General features: G+C 38.3%; 2 protein-coding genes across 3 annotated transcripts; one reads left to right on the top strand and one right to left on the bottom strand.

Moving 5' to 3' along the window:
- Window positions 1–409: 409 nt before the first annotated feature.
- On the top strand, window positions 410–13020 carry LOC140935798 (synaptotagmin-6-like). Of its 2 annotated transcripts, none has more exons than XM_073385362.1 (4): window positions 410–852; window positions 4586–5289; window positions 6295–6421; window positions 10813–13020. In XM_073385362.1, exons 1-4 carry the CDS (start codon window positions 759–761, stop codon window positions 11133–11135), a joined length of 1248 nt encoding a protein of 415 aa, XP_073241463.1. In that variant the 5' UTR covers window positions 410–758; the 3' UTR covers window positions 11136–13020. The 2 variants fall into 2 exon arrangements, with proteins under 2 accessions (XP_073241463.1, XP_073241462.1); XM_073385361.1 differs by lacking the exon at window positions 410–852 and adding an exon at window positions 4148–4502.
- On the bottom strand, window positions 7357–9463 carry LOC140935799 (sorting nexin-16-like). Its single transcript, XM_073385363.1, has one exon. The coding sequence runs from the start codon at window positions 9269–9271 to the stop codon at window positions 8207–8209; it is 1065 nt and encodes a 354-aa protein (XP_073241464.1). The 5' UTR covers window positions 9272–9463; the 3' UTR covers window positions 7357–8206.
- Window positions 13021–13826: the final 806 nt, after the last annotated feature.

Here is a 13826-nt window from a genome sequence, read left to right as displayed (position 1 = left end):
TTAAAGTCACCAATAGAGTACATTCTTACTTGAGAGGATTTTTGTTTCCTTAGTCACTGTTCCAAATACAGTAGCCAACGTGTTATCAAAAGGTGTCACTCGTTAGAAAAAGTTGAAACATTTAATTTAATTTTCTACCAAACCTCAAGTCGACATTTATTCAAACTCTTGCTGTGAAAAGCTCTTTGAAGTCTGTTAACCTAGTTTTATGAGGTTTGATGCGTTTTTTTCACAGTTTGTAGCTCAACTCCTTATCTAGTTTTTTATGTATTGTTGACTATTGATTCGCCGATTTGGCTTGTCTAGATTTATTCAACTGCTTTATTTGCTTCGACCGAAACTGGCATTTTTTTTAAAAAACTCATTGAACCAAGCAGGTTGCTGTCTTTCTTGTGTTAATATGCCAACGCTTTCAGCTCATAACAAAGACAAGTGAATCTACATGTTTATTCATATCGGGTGAAGTAATGAAAGGCCTCAAAGAATGTATTGTTCAGGTCAACTCATGCACGGTTAAGTGTGGTGAAGTTAGAGAAGAAACAAACTAAAGAGGAATTACTTGTAAGGGGAATGGTGAACCGACTGCTCGCGTAACTTTTCGTAGTTTCGTAGTTCTTTTGACTTCCGGTGGAACATATATGGAGGAAATGTAGCAGTCGATTGATCAAGCTTTCATTTAGAGCGCCATAAAACGGAGTTAAAGGCAAATGAATGGCACAACGTTAGAAGATTTGCATTTTGATGCGTGAGAAAGCTCGATGAACGAAAGCGACGAAGAGAGTCGGAACGTTCATAGACTTTTGCTTGATTATTACACAAATGACGAAGTAGCTAAAGATGTGGAGGGACCAGGTGAGTTGGGTTTAAGATCCGCGACTTTATAGCGTCGTAAAATTTGTGGAGAAACTTCTGTGATATGGTAATCACCGGCTCTATATTTGGCAAGATATTGTTTGCGCCGGCTCCTTTCGCGCTTTGAACTTCTCGAAACTAATCTCTAACGTTTTTCAGTTTCGTTCCGTAAAGCTTAGCTTGTTACTTGCTTTGTTAGGATAGGTGAACGACAGGGGTAACTTTAGACACCACGAGGAAAGTTATCAACTAATTCATATGCAAGTGTTTTGAAGTGGAAAACTTAGATTGAGGCAAGGAAATTTATTTATAATATTTCACTCATATTAGGTGAGTTGTTTGGCGATAAATCAGACAACGCGAACTAAAAGCAAATTTTAAAGTAAACTTTCCGTTGGACGAATCAACGATTTTGTCATATGATAATTGCAAAGAGCCTTAAAAGGGTTAATCCTAGTGATTAACTACCGAATTTTGGAAAGCAGTGCTGTACTGAAGAGAAAGTACGATTACTTTTGTCAAACTGTCACCGATCAGCAAGAGTAAATATGACACGTTTTGCAGTCGCGATATAGGAGAAAACTGATGTTCCTGCGAAAGTTAACACTCCTTGCTGATTATAATTTGCTGGAGGCACGCTTTATTTATTATTAACAAGGTATTCATCAGATTGCATCTGATTTACCTCGCTGTTTATTCAAGAATTCTCGCGCTCTGTGATCCGGCCTGTTAACTTGTCCCTTGCTCAGGGATGCGAAAACAAGTTTAATTCGAATAGAAGTTGTTTGCATGTCTTGTCGTACTTTTCAGTAGTCGAAGATGTTGTAAAGATCGTCGAAGTATCCGGAGTTCTCTGTTCCATTGAAAAAGAAAAATACGAAAGCTTTTCAAATGGCCTCTTTTTTTTTAACAAAATGCACATCCAATTAGGTTATTTTAATTCCATTTCGTGCGAACGGATGTATCCCTGATTATTTGTCATGACAGTTTGGGGGATATATTCACGTGGAAAAATACCCAAGTTTTGACAGTTCTTTGGCTTTATTATTGCATTAAAAGAATCAAGCACCAGTTAAAATGTTGTACAAAAACGGCGAAGAAGTACGTTTTGGGCGCCGTTCAATCACTCTGTAGGCACACAAGGTTTAAAGGCGGCTAAACAAGTGTAAGCTCACCTCACAGCGTTAATATCGCTTCTTCGATATTTCATTATTTGCAAGTAAAAAGAACCTTGATAATCCTGGTACCCCTGGGAATGACACATTTCATTATACCCAAAATCGAATGCAATCGTATTAAAGGACGAATTATTAAAAGAGTGTTTCATGAATATATCGCACTTTTGAGGTTTCGCGAATGTCGTCGACATTCCAATACGTGCAACTACTCCCGACATTTTGAGAGTGAATACTGATTTAATTTAAATTTCATAACAAGGAAGTTGTAAAAATGGATAGCAGTTATTAAAGATGTGATTGTGGGTTTTTTTCTTCAAAAGTAAACGTCTCACCAAATACTTGAGAAAATTACAGTACGTGCAACTCTACTCGCGACATATTGACTTTCGGTTTATGGTAATAATATGGAACAAGGAATTTTGTAAAAATGAGCAGTAGTTGCGACGTAATTCATGTAGTGTTTTCCTTTTGAAATGAACTTCTCACAAAACATCCTTAACTGCGGTCATCTTCAAAAGATGAGTGGATCCTTCTCGCTACGTTAACCGCAGAGATTTCAGATATTTTCTTTGTTTTGAACTTGTTCTGTCAGGTACGGTGGTTCAATATAATTAGCTTAAAATAATCCTTCGAAGCGGTTCTTTTCAATCCTGCCTGCGGTTATTTTGATTTTCTGAGCCGTATTTTTGTTTTTGATGTTCTAGAATGTCAGAGTGTAATTCTCTTTAACCGTGAAGGTCATTTGAGGACAGGCTAACACTAAAGCCCTTACCATGCAAGCGCTTGGTAACGGTCGTAATGGAAAAGATAACTTCATTTATGTATGAGAAGTGCTTCATAACGGAAGAAATGACTTCATTTCATAGTTATACAAACTATTTGTTTGTTCCGTGAAGTTCAATATTGGAACGTTTTGTATGGGCCCTTTGCAACTTGTCAGTCACATCGGAGTTTACAAAAACCACAAACTGAACACCTAGTTTAAGAGCAAACATGCCAGTGAAGGAAAAAAAAGAGCCTATTCACAGGCAAACATGTATAAAATGGTTACTCTCCATTAGCGGCTGCATTGGTCATTTTTTTCTACTTCAATGACTAACGATCGGAATTGCCTTTTCCCCTAGACACAAGGAGAGAGAGGCCCTTTATGCTTGAATAAATCAGTATAGGACTAGCAACAAATAAGTACTGAAATCAATCAATCAATTTGGTCCTATCCACAACGTGTTGTTTCAAACAAGCGCTTTTCGTAGTAACACTAAAAAGGCATCAAAAGTTTCGCAACTACTTTGATTAGTGTTTTAGCATCGTTTTTGAATGTCCACACTCAGTAATCAAATGTAGGTATTCTCGAACGTGTTTACCACCAAAAACTTTCTTAATACTTCCATCTGTTCCTCTAGTTCAAAGCACGATCGCCAATTCTAAGGAAATTCATTGCCAGGTGATGAGGCTTAGTGAGACGATCTGATTTAAAGTTTGCAACGCGCATGAAAACGCTGAGATATCAAGTCATTTTGAGGCAAACAAAGTGATATTCTACTTTGTTCAGTTGCTTACATGTTATTTACCGCGTCTTTGTTTGATTACACGCGAAGCCACGTTATGTGTGAGTAGGCGAAAGCGCCTCAGAGGGGCGGGCTCTTGTCACTAGTGCATCTCTTAAATCCAGCAGCTAAGCCTCGTTGCGCGGGAACTTGAAAACGAGGTCGGTCCCGACACTCTATAATGACGCCTAGCACTTCAAAGGTGACGCTGATAACAGCGTCTCTGTTCTGTTGTCTCGGACGCGCTAAGTATGTTTGTGGTTGATTCATTATATTGTGATGTAAATAGTGCCTCTGCGAAATCATTTATATTAAAAGCAGGTTTTATTATTATTATTTTTTTGTCTTTTGACAATAATTATACAAAAGTTACATCATATGTTCTTTTTAAAAGTAAATTTTCGTTGCATGAACTTCATTTTAAAAAAAAAGGAACGCTTTTTTCCCTCACTGTAGAGATTGCTTTGTATATCTTGCAAAAACTGAACTAAGTAGAAAGATCTGGATACGAAGTATATTGGGGAGCATTTGCAAGCGATAAATATTTTTCGCTAAATTCTTTGCTCGCTTTATGTATTGTTCCAGAGATTAAATGCAGTTGTCGTGATCACATAATCAGAGACCGTTTTACACCTGAAAGAGCACTTGACAGAGTCGTCTATTTGCAGTTGTCATTTTTCACGCTCTGAAGGTTTTGTTAGTTAATCCAACCGTTGCTGCTCTTCTTGTTGACGGCATTTACAGGGGCTGGTTTAGGCCAAGAAGTCGCTATCTTCGAATTTTGCACAGGAATGCGCGTCTAGAATTTCGATGGTCGCCAGATCATCGCCAGGCGAAGTTGAAGCAAATCAACCTGGTGCAAACTTGAACTACTATGATTCGTTAAACTCTCATCTCCAAAAGCTTATAGCTGAATGTACACAAGGTAAATTGGCTAATTAATTTGTTGTACACAACTGGTTTGCAATCTTCCCGCAAGTTAACCAGAGTCTGTTTTAATTCTTTCAGACAAAGTCAAGGTCAAAGTTGCGATTGGTTTTGCCATCGCTTGTGCTGTCCTTCTACTAGGGATTTTTATTTTGCTGTTGTACAAAGTTCTGTGGTTCAAAGCCAAGAGCAATGAGGCCAGAAAAGCACCGCCAAAAAGCATACCTCAGACCCGCGCGCCGGGAATATCGGAACGAGATTTCAAAACGACTCGACAACAGCGTCGACATCAGCCTCTGATGCGATCCGACAGCTCAGCATCTGACATTAACTTGGATTCCGTGCTCAAAAATAACAACTTAACTTCTTCGGAGTCAGAGAGCAGCGGACCGAGCTTCAATCTTGGAAAACTCGAATTCAACATAAACTACGATACTGATACAGAGTCGCTGCGCGTCACTATAGTCGCTGCGCACGATTTGCCATCCATTCACAGCACAAACTACGTTGAACTGTATCTCCTTCCTGAGCGAGTGGAAAAACACCAAACGAAGATTCACTATTCCGATTGCAATCCTGTTTATAACGAAGAATTTGAATTTGATATTGGATATTCCGAGCTTGCGGAGCGGACCTTGCAATGCTGTCTTTTCAGCTATGATGGTTTCTCTCGACACCAATCTATTGGGGAAGTGTTTCATTCTTTCGGCGAGGATGACCAGACGAACGAGTACACAGGAGTTTCGTTATGTAAGGATATCAAGAGAGATGTGTTTTTGTTAAAGGTGAGCAAATTTCTTTCTCTGTTGTATGATATATTTATCTATGGAGGTAAATACTGTTTTCTAAAAATATCGAAACAACCGGGAATGCTATGATTTTATTGAATCCTAACATCAGCTGACCATAAAATACGAAAAAAAAATTTCGATTAAAAGAAAGAAATCATTGCATTTATACTTCGGTAAGTGGAAGTCATGGTTCTTGTTTTGTAAGTTTGAAATACAAAACTTTTTACAGGAAAGTTTTTTCTGTATCTTTGGCTGGGCCTCAACGGTTGGTTGCTTTTAAGGACATTTTTAATAGTCTTGTTTTTGTACTTTAAAAGCCCGTTATAATTTATTCGTCCAGCTCTTAGCTAGACCTCTTGCTTTCAGGCCTCTGTTCCCATAATGTAACACCCTTTCTATCAATTTTCTTGCATTAATTGCCTTGACTCTGCTTTACAATTAGTAAGACGCGAAGTTCACAAGAAAGCCTGAAAACTGGGATTCTTTAAAAGCGGACTATGCTTGATTTAATCAAGCGTATGAGTTATTTTTATCAAAGAATTCGACCGTGGAACCCTAAAAACTAGTGAAAGCGTCCTCTTTATACTTCTCTGAGCGGAAAGTCCACAATCAAACACAAAATATTGTGTGATATTACAGTTAAACATCCGTTAAGCGTCCATCTTCGGGGTACTGGCAAGTGGCCGCTCAATAGAGGTTCGCCATAAATTAGCATAGCATGAGCATAACCTTTAGTGGAAAGATCTGCTTTATTTTGTGAGCATAACCTATAGCGGAAACATCCGCTTTATTTTGAAACAAACGCGCGACGGAAGCAGCATTTATTTTCTGGTCCAAAATCGGTCGTCACCTGAATTTTCTTCATCATATTCTTGAATAAAGCCAAATTGAGATGATGACCGCTTAATAGAGGTTTAATTTCCCATTCTTTTTTACGACTATTTCGGGACTTTGATTGCTGGTTGCTAAATGGAGGGTCAACTGTATTTTGATCTTTAGGAGGAGACCTTGACACGTGTAGGCGAGATATTGGTGTCCCTGTGCTATCTTCCTACTACCAACAGGCTCACGTTTGTTGTCCTGAAAGCAAGACTTTCAAAGAACTCCTTTGCTGGTGCCCTACCGAGTAAGTCAAGTTTAACATTTTTTAGTTTTAATTGAAGGATTCTACTAGATGTTGACAGTTCTAGTATTAAAAGCACTTCATATTATGAAGCTTTTACTATTGCACGTCATCCAATTCCTGCTGTTTTAACTATTAAAGACAAGTTAACTATAATAACAAAACAGCAAATTCGAAAGTGACTGGAGTTCTCCCGATACTTCGGATGGACAAACTGCGGTGCTAAAGTTAGCTTGTGTACAGACGACCCCACTCCCTCAGAAAAAAATCTGGAGAAGAAACGAAAAAATCGGGAGAAGAGACGACTTCTTTTCTCCCGATTTTTTCTGAGGGAGGGGGGACGTCTGTACACAGGCAATTCTAAAGTAGGACGGCCTGTCCGTCCAAAGTATCGAAAAAAACTCCAGTCGCTTTTGTCTTTGCTAATTAGTTATAGTTCTTCTATTTTACGATACAATAGATAATGAGAAGGAAATATAAGCTACTGAATTTATAAACAGACAAATGTTTTCCCCCAACATGTACTGCAGAAAGATGAGACCCATTCAGCTTAAACATTTACAGAATTCACTGACTCGAAAAAAAATTTTGCGAACCGTTCTCTGCTTTTTAACTTGTAAGAATTTGTGTACTGCTCCTGTAGAGTTACAGAGTTTTGGTGATTTTTGCAGACATATTAAAACATGAAAGAGTTGGCCCAACTTTTTCAAGCTTTTTCAAGTTTCAGTCGATGTGCATCCTTGCCATCCGTTCCCAGCGGCAACAGTCAATGCCTAATTATAGTCTCATAAATAACAAAACTGGACCATTATTTTTGGAATTTAATCTATGCGAAGACAAGTATTAGCTTTTTTAAAAAAAAGATAGCGAGTAGGGTGACATAGTCCCTTCAAGAAAGAAATTTTTTAAGATACATGTAATTTAGTGCCATGCTGTGAAAAAATAAAAGAGACCTTCGTCACAGTATTCATGAGTCAAGCATTCAGCATCCTCAGGCGACAATGCGTCTGCTATACGTCCTATTAATTCTTTGTAACCGACAATCACTTAGTTTTGAATATCTGCCACGTAAAACAGCTTCTAGTGAATAGATATTAGTAATAAAGACTTTTTGAGCCAACCTTTATTTTACTCACTGACTAGATTTCCTACTAACTAGACATCATTATAAATCGCTGCACGGGTTGTCTGTAATAGTAGAGTCAGTCTCAATCGAACGGTCTTATTGTCATTTACATGTATTTAACAGTTTTTGGACTTAAAAACAAAATGTGCTGAAAGTCTTGTCGTCTTGAAAATATTTTGGTTTCTAGTGTATTTTTTCTTCCAATTAGCCCATTAGTATTGCGGATTTATTTAACGCAAACATCAGTCAAGGCTGTGTTTACCCAGTGGACTTGTAGAAAGTTCGATTTGGTCTTTTCAAATTGCCTGAAGAAAATTCTCGCTTTTTTGTATAAAGTGTATCTGAATTCATTTTTATCAGTCATTAATAGAATTTGATTTTAATACAATTATATAAGAGAATGATAGTGATCTCTAAATTTTTAAAGTGAATTTAAAATATATTTATGACATAACTCATGTTTGAATTTTAAAGGAGCACTCGTAAATGTTAGATTGACCTGGCATTATTAGAACCTTTGGAAAATTACACTGTTTGGTGTAATTTTTAATTTTAAAACTGAAATACGAATTTCCATATCTTTGGTCTTCGTTTCACGTGGCTGCATCTCAAAAGCTGATTGTTTATATCTTAAAATTATCCTAAAACATCTTTTAGATTTCTTAATTCTGCGTGCTTGTAGCGGATTGAGATTCGTCATTCGCTGGCCCTAACGTCCTTCGTACACTGTTTCGTATATATTGCAGTGCTTCAGTGCTCTGTGTCATAAATTTGTCTAATAAAGTTAAGCTTCCACGGTTGGTGGATTTTGAAGGCAAATGTGGCATGTTGTTTCGTTTTCTGTAACTCATTGTGTGTGATAAGTCTGAAGTGGAACGCGCCCTCCTTCCCGCCAGAGGTGGAGTTCGTTTCGCTGCCAAACCCGAGGCCGATTCAACTCTCAAGTCCCACTGACTCGCCGCTGTTGAAGTGGGAAACCGGTTTGATCTAAAGTGACGACCTTTTCGCGAAGTTTCGTCATTAAGTCTCAAACTACTCCTGGATAAGAGATGAAAGTCAAGTCGTGCCACTTCTGGCAGTCGTGAATACTCGGACAGCAGTTGAACATCATCATTGTCATGCGATGGTTTTCCGTTTAACACACGTTCAGATCGTAACGCGATCAGCAGCGCTTGTTTCTGTGCTTGTGACTGCCGAAGCTGCGATTTTATGAGTCTGATTTCCGACTGCAGCTCGTCCTGTCTGTTTCTCATTTCACTAACAGTGTCCTCTAACGTTTCAATAAACGCTCTGCTCTCTTCAATACTGTCGTACGGACCGGGCGGATCGTCGAAGCAAAAAAACTCCAGCACAGGCTTCACTGATATAATATCCTGTCGTATTAAAACATTGTCGATGTACTCTTGTAGGCCTTTTCTCCTTTGTTCAATAAAATTTGCGTCAAAGTTGTCTCCAAAATATCTTTTAGGTGGAAGAACGCCGTTGAAGTCATTTAATAGTTTACGCAATTCTTCATCCATGCGGACGAAGTCGGAATACCTGCGAAATACATGCCAGTTTCGCTCGTTTCCTAGTTGGACGAAGATCTGATACACCGTGAATCGTTTTCTCGCCTCTACGACTTCGTACCCTACGATCGGGGCCTGAATTTCAACTTCATTTATTGACTGAAACGATTGAAATTGATGTTCGTTGTCACCAGGTGCCTCGCTTATGTCTGCGGCCATCAGTATTGTCAGCGCAACTTAATTTTCGCACTTTTGGCATGAAGTATCTCCATCAATTACTACCCGTGCTTTTCCACGTCGAAGGTGTATTATTTTGCTCATTTTAGTTCCGGTCATGTAAATTCAAACATTCGTTGTATTAGGTGTTATTTCATTTTCAACAACAATGAGACGATTTCAATTTCCAATTCAAATTAGACTTCGAAACACTGCTGCACAATTATTGATAGTGTTCGCGCGCAGTTTCTGTCGTCTCCCACCGCTGATTTCTAATAGCGCTTTAAGATTTAAAATTCTCTTTGTAGACCCTTGTGGTCTCTGCAGTAAGAGTATAACAATTGTGATCAACTTTTAATATTTCACCTGAAAGAAGCTATACAGAGAAGTCACAATCTGACAGAATATGAGCTGCATTAAAGTTATATTGTTAACGTTCATGGGAGTAAATTTTTATCATTACCCATTGTGAGGACCCTGAAATAATTTGAGTTAGAATTAATGGTTACTGCAGTTTAAGTTCTTGTGAAGGTAGCTTGCACTCTGACTGAATGGAAAAAATATTTTTTTTCCTCATATATATTAGTAACATATAATTTAAGTTATATCAATAGAGAAGTTATTTGCATAATTTTTAGTGGCTCTTAACCATTTATGACATATCTAAGTTTCATGTTCAATATTGTTACTCAAAGGTCAGCAAGACATCAATGTGTCGTTGTCTTTCGATTTATACCTTATTAAATGAATTATGTTTCATGTGATGCATTTTTAATGCATTTTCTTGGGTCGTGTCAACTTTTATAGTATTTCCATTTGACTCTTTAAATCATATTTTAAACGATAAAAAGTGATTTTTGCTACTCAGCAGACAGGTTTTTTAAGTAAAAAGCTTGACCTTTTTTGAAGATGCACTCCTTCAGGTTTTAAAGCATAATTATCTGACAGGGTTTTTCCTTTTTAACACATAAGTTAATTAGGTTAGTAGTTTTTCAAAATGATTCACCTCTATATGGGAAACTACTGTTTCGAACTGTTTACTACTCCTAGATAAATGGTTTCGATTTGAGTTTAAGACATTGAAAATAAATTGTATTTAATTGCTTAATTTCCTCTAAGTAAAGCCAATATTCACTCCTACACTCAGAGTGGAAATTGCGTTCAGTGTTCTCTGTAATTTGTTGTTTAGGATCGAACGCTAACAAGAAGCACTGTCCCTGTGATAGTTATCACAAAATGTCCATAAGAAAATCCCAAAAAAATATATTATAGGGGTAAGCCTGCGAGCAAGCTATCCATTTGGGGGAGTCGCGAGAAGTCACTCGAGAGCTGCACGCGAAAGAACAACACGAGTGCGAGGGGTGGGGAAAGAAAGGAAGAACTCTCCTTTTCCTTCGCGGGTCGCTTCGTTCGCCATGTATGGAGAGCTTGCTCGCAGACTAGCCTTACCTTATTCCAGACTCACAGAGTGAAACAACTTTCTTCCCATGTTTCTCTCCTCTTCTGCATATGTTTATTAAGTGATTGATTTTAATTTTTTTCAGACCCTTTTGTCAAAGTATCCCTCATGTTGGCTGGTAGACAACTGAAGAAGACAAAGACCTCAGTCGCGACCAACACCTTACTTCCGGTCTACAACGAGGCGTTTGTCTTTGACGTACCGATCGACCGTTTGAGTGACGTCAGTTTGCTCGTTCGTGTTCTCGACTCAAGCGCAGGAGAAGCCAGTCGACTTGGTGCTCAAACGATTGGTAAATGCATAGTAGGTCCGGACGCTCATACCAGCATTGGTTTACATCACTGGAACTGTATGATGACAACTCCAAGAAAGCCAATTGCTCAGTGGCATCCGTTGGTGAAAACATGAAGGATCTATTTATCGCCCCATGTAAGGTTATTTGGATTCCAGAATCCCGGAAAATCCAGAATCCTAGGTTTTGGAACCCGGAATTCAGCTCAGGGAATCCCGAATCCCACTAACAATCGATGGAATCCGGAATCCAAATTCCACTCACAAGGAATCTGGAATCCAGTTCCAAATTAGGGCATCAAAGATCCAGGATCCAGGATCTCAAATTACCTTATATGGGGCGATATTTAACACGGCACTCACGAGACGACTTGTTGCAGCGACAGGTTGTGGGGACAAACCTGTTACCTTTGCGACGGATTACACAATCAAACCAGTGTAAATTTTTGCGATATGTCACTGGTACGTAATTTCGTTGTAAAGAAACCTTTTTCTGATCACACGAAAATCGATAAGCCCTCTGCGATTAATCGCTTCAAACGCGCCATTAATGTGTGTCGAGGTTTACATAGCATGAACACGGAACATACGTGCCATGAGAGTGCGGGAAGGATGCAGTTTCAACGGCGGATGTCGCCGGTTAACCTGAGAAAACAGCCGACATTTCGACATTTGGTTTCCCTGCGAAATGACGTCTGAGGAACGTTATCAGAAATTTCATACTGATGACGTGTCACAATGCAGTTCTGGGTAGTGCTTCTGATTGGTTGAAGCAGATTTCCTAAGTGGTGCAGCAAATCAGAAGCACTACCAACATCTGCGTAGTGACACGTCATCAGTACGGAATTTTTGCAGTCGTTCCTCAGACGCCATTTCGCAGGAAAACCAGTAGTGGCGTAGCGAAATGTCGGTTGCTTACGGGTGTTCGTATACTGTAATATAAAACCTCATTTTCTCGGAGCACAGTATGTAACTTAATGAATTAGATGTTGATCTGACTGATATCAGGGGAATTCGCCAAGGGTAATTAAGCATAACCAATTTTAAGCAATGTTTCTCAAAAAAAAAAATTCTTAAAATTTGAAACCAAAAGTAAGGCAATTTTTATTTAGCAGAACGAAAAACTTAGCACAAGAGAAGAAGACGTAAGTATCTAAAATTTCCAGCCGGAATATATTAAATGAAAGGACTTGTTTCTATTTGCGCAAACGTCGATTTGTATATGTTTTGGTACTTACTTGTAAATTTTCAAAGGATCACTTTTTGTCTTTATATTCGAGTCTGGTAAGAAAAGTGAGTTTTTCTTTGTTCGCTAAAATTTTTCGAAATAGGTCTTCTTTTGTTTAGCTGCCTGTTAAAGGTTATTTAACGCTGCCGTAGTAGAATTTTTATCTATGTTTAGACAATTTATTTTTCGTATTTCAGCCTGTAATTTACTGTTTTCGGGTAAGTTACGGTTTACATGTATTTTTTTCAAATTCAAAGTACATAAGCCCACGGTCATTTTGACTTAAAAGTACATTTTTTTCACAAACAGATGATAACTTTTTTTGTTTTCCAATGAGTTGTTGAACAAGTCTTCAAGACATGGTCACACAATGTTTTTTAAATCTTTGGAGATTGTTTGAAACTTTAAATAATAATTATACGTATGTTAAAAAGCTGAAGCCCCTTTTTGGGGTTCAGCAAAGCATATAGTTTTTAATAATGATTTACGTATAGTTTGGTTTTGTCAGTTATACAGTCAGTTCTCTTAAGTCCCTAGAGTGACCAACATCAATCCTCTCCTAACTTTATCCATACATTATTAAGAAAAGCAGTAATGAGAATTAATAAAATGATTGCCAAAATGAAAGTGCTTTGATCTTTTATCAAATTCTCTCAACTAATTCTCTAAGAAAATGTATGGAGTATGGAGAATTTGCATGTGGATATTGGGGCTTTGCCTGAACAATGGTAGGGACAAGAAAGGTGTCCTTTGAAATAAAGTTGACCAAGAGGAGGCTTGAGTTGACTGAAGTTATTTGATCTGACGCCTTTCTCCCACTGCGTTTCCCATGCCTGTGGGCAGACGTAGAGCGCTTTCCATTTGTATGGAAAACCCGGAAATTCCGGGGAGAATTCAAACGGAACGGTTTCATCCCAGTTGGAATTTTCCGGAAAAAAAGTAATACCTTTCGAGGTATTACCTTTTTCCTGTTTTTACCGAAACGATCGAAATTTTTGTACCATATTTGTGTGGATTACTAGTGCCGGGTTTCATGTCGAGAGAAAGCGAAAAATTTACCGGTATTTTGGATATGATACAACTCAATCCTGTTCCTATTTTCGGAGCCAAAAAAATACCAGTACTATTTGACGGAAATTTTTCACCGAAATTTCCGTACAAATAGTAAGCGCTTGAATCTAAAACTGGGATAACCTTGTTACGGAAAGGTTCTGGGTACGAATTTGATCCTGGGAGGAGAGTAACGATTTTCCAAGACGTCCTTTGTCAATCCGAACCTTTTGAAATAAATTCAACCGAGAGTGAATCCAGAATACGTGTGGACAGGCGAATTTGATTTGAATACGCTACGTGTACGGATTCAAAAATATTCGGATACGTGTGGAGTGGGCCTTAGCAACGACGACGGCAACGGCAACAAGAACGTCAAAAAAAAAAAAAAAGAAATAGGTTTAATCAGCCAAAGCAAACTTTTTTGTTCATTTCTTTGCCGCCACAACGTGAAATTCCCTTTATGGAGGACGTAAACACACATCGACAAATTTTTCTTTCGCACTTGTAAAGTTAGGTTTGGTCTCCAA

The sequence above is a fragment of the Porites lutea genome, chromosome 4 (assembly GCF_958299795.1).
Source record: "Porites lutea chromosome 4, jaPorLute2.1, whole genome shotgun sequence".
Taxonomy (NCBI): Eukaryota; Metazoa; Cnidaria; class Anthozoa; order Scleractinia; family Poritidae; genus Porites; species Porites lutea.
The sequence above is the reverse complement of the archived record's forward strand: the minus strand, read 5'-3'. Positions and strand labels throughout refer to the sequence as shown.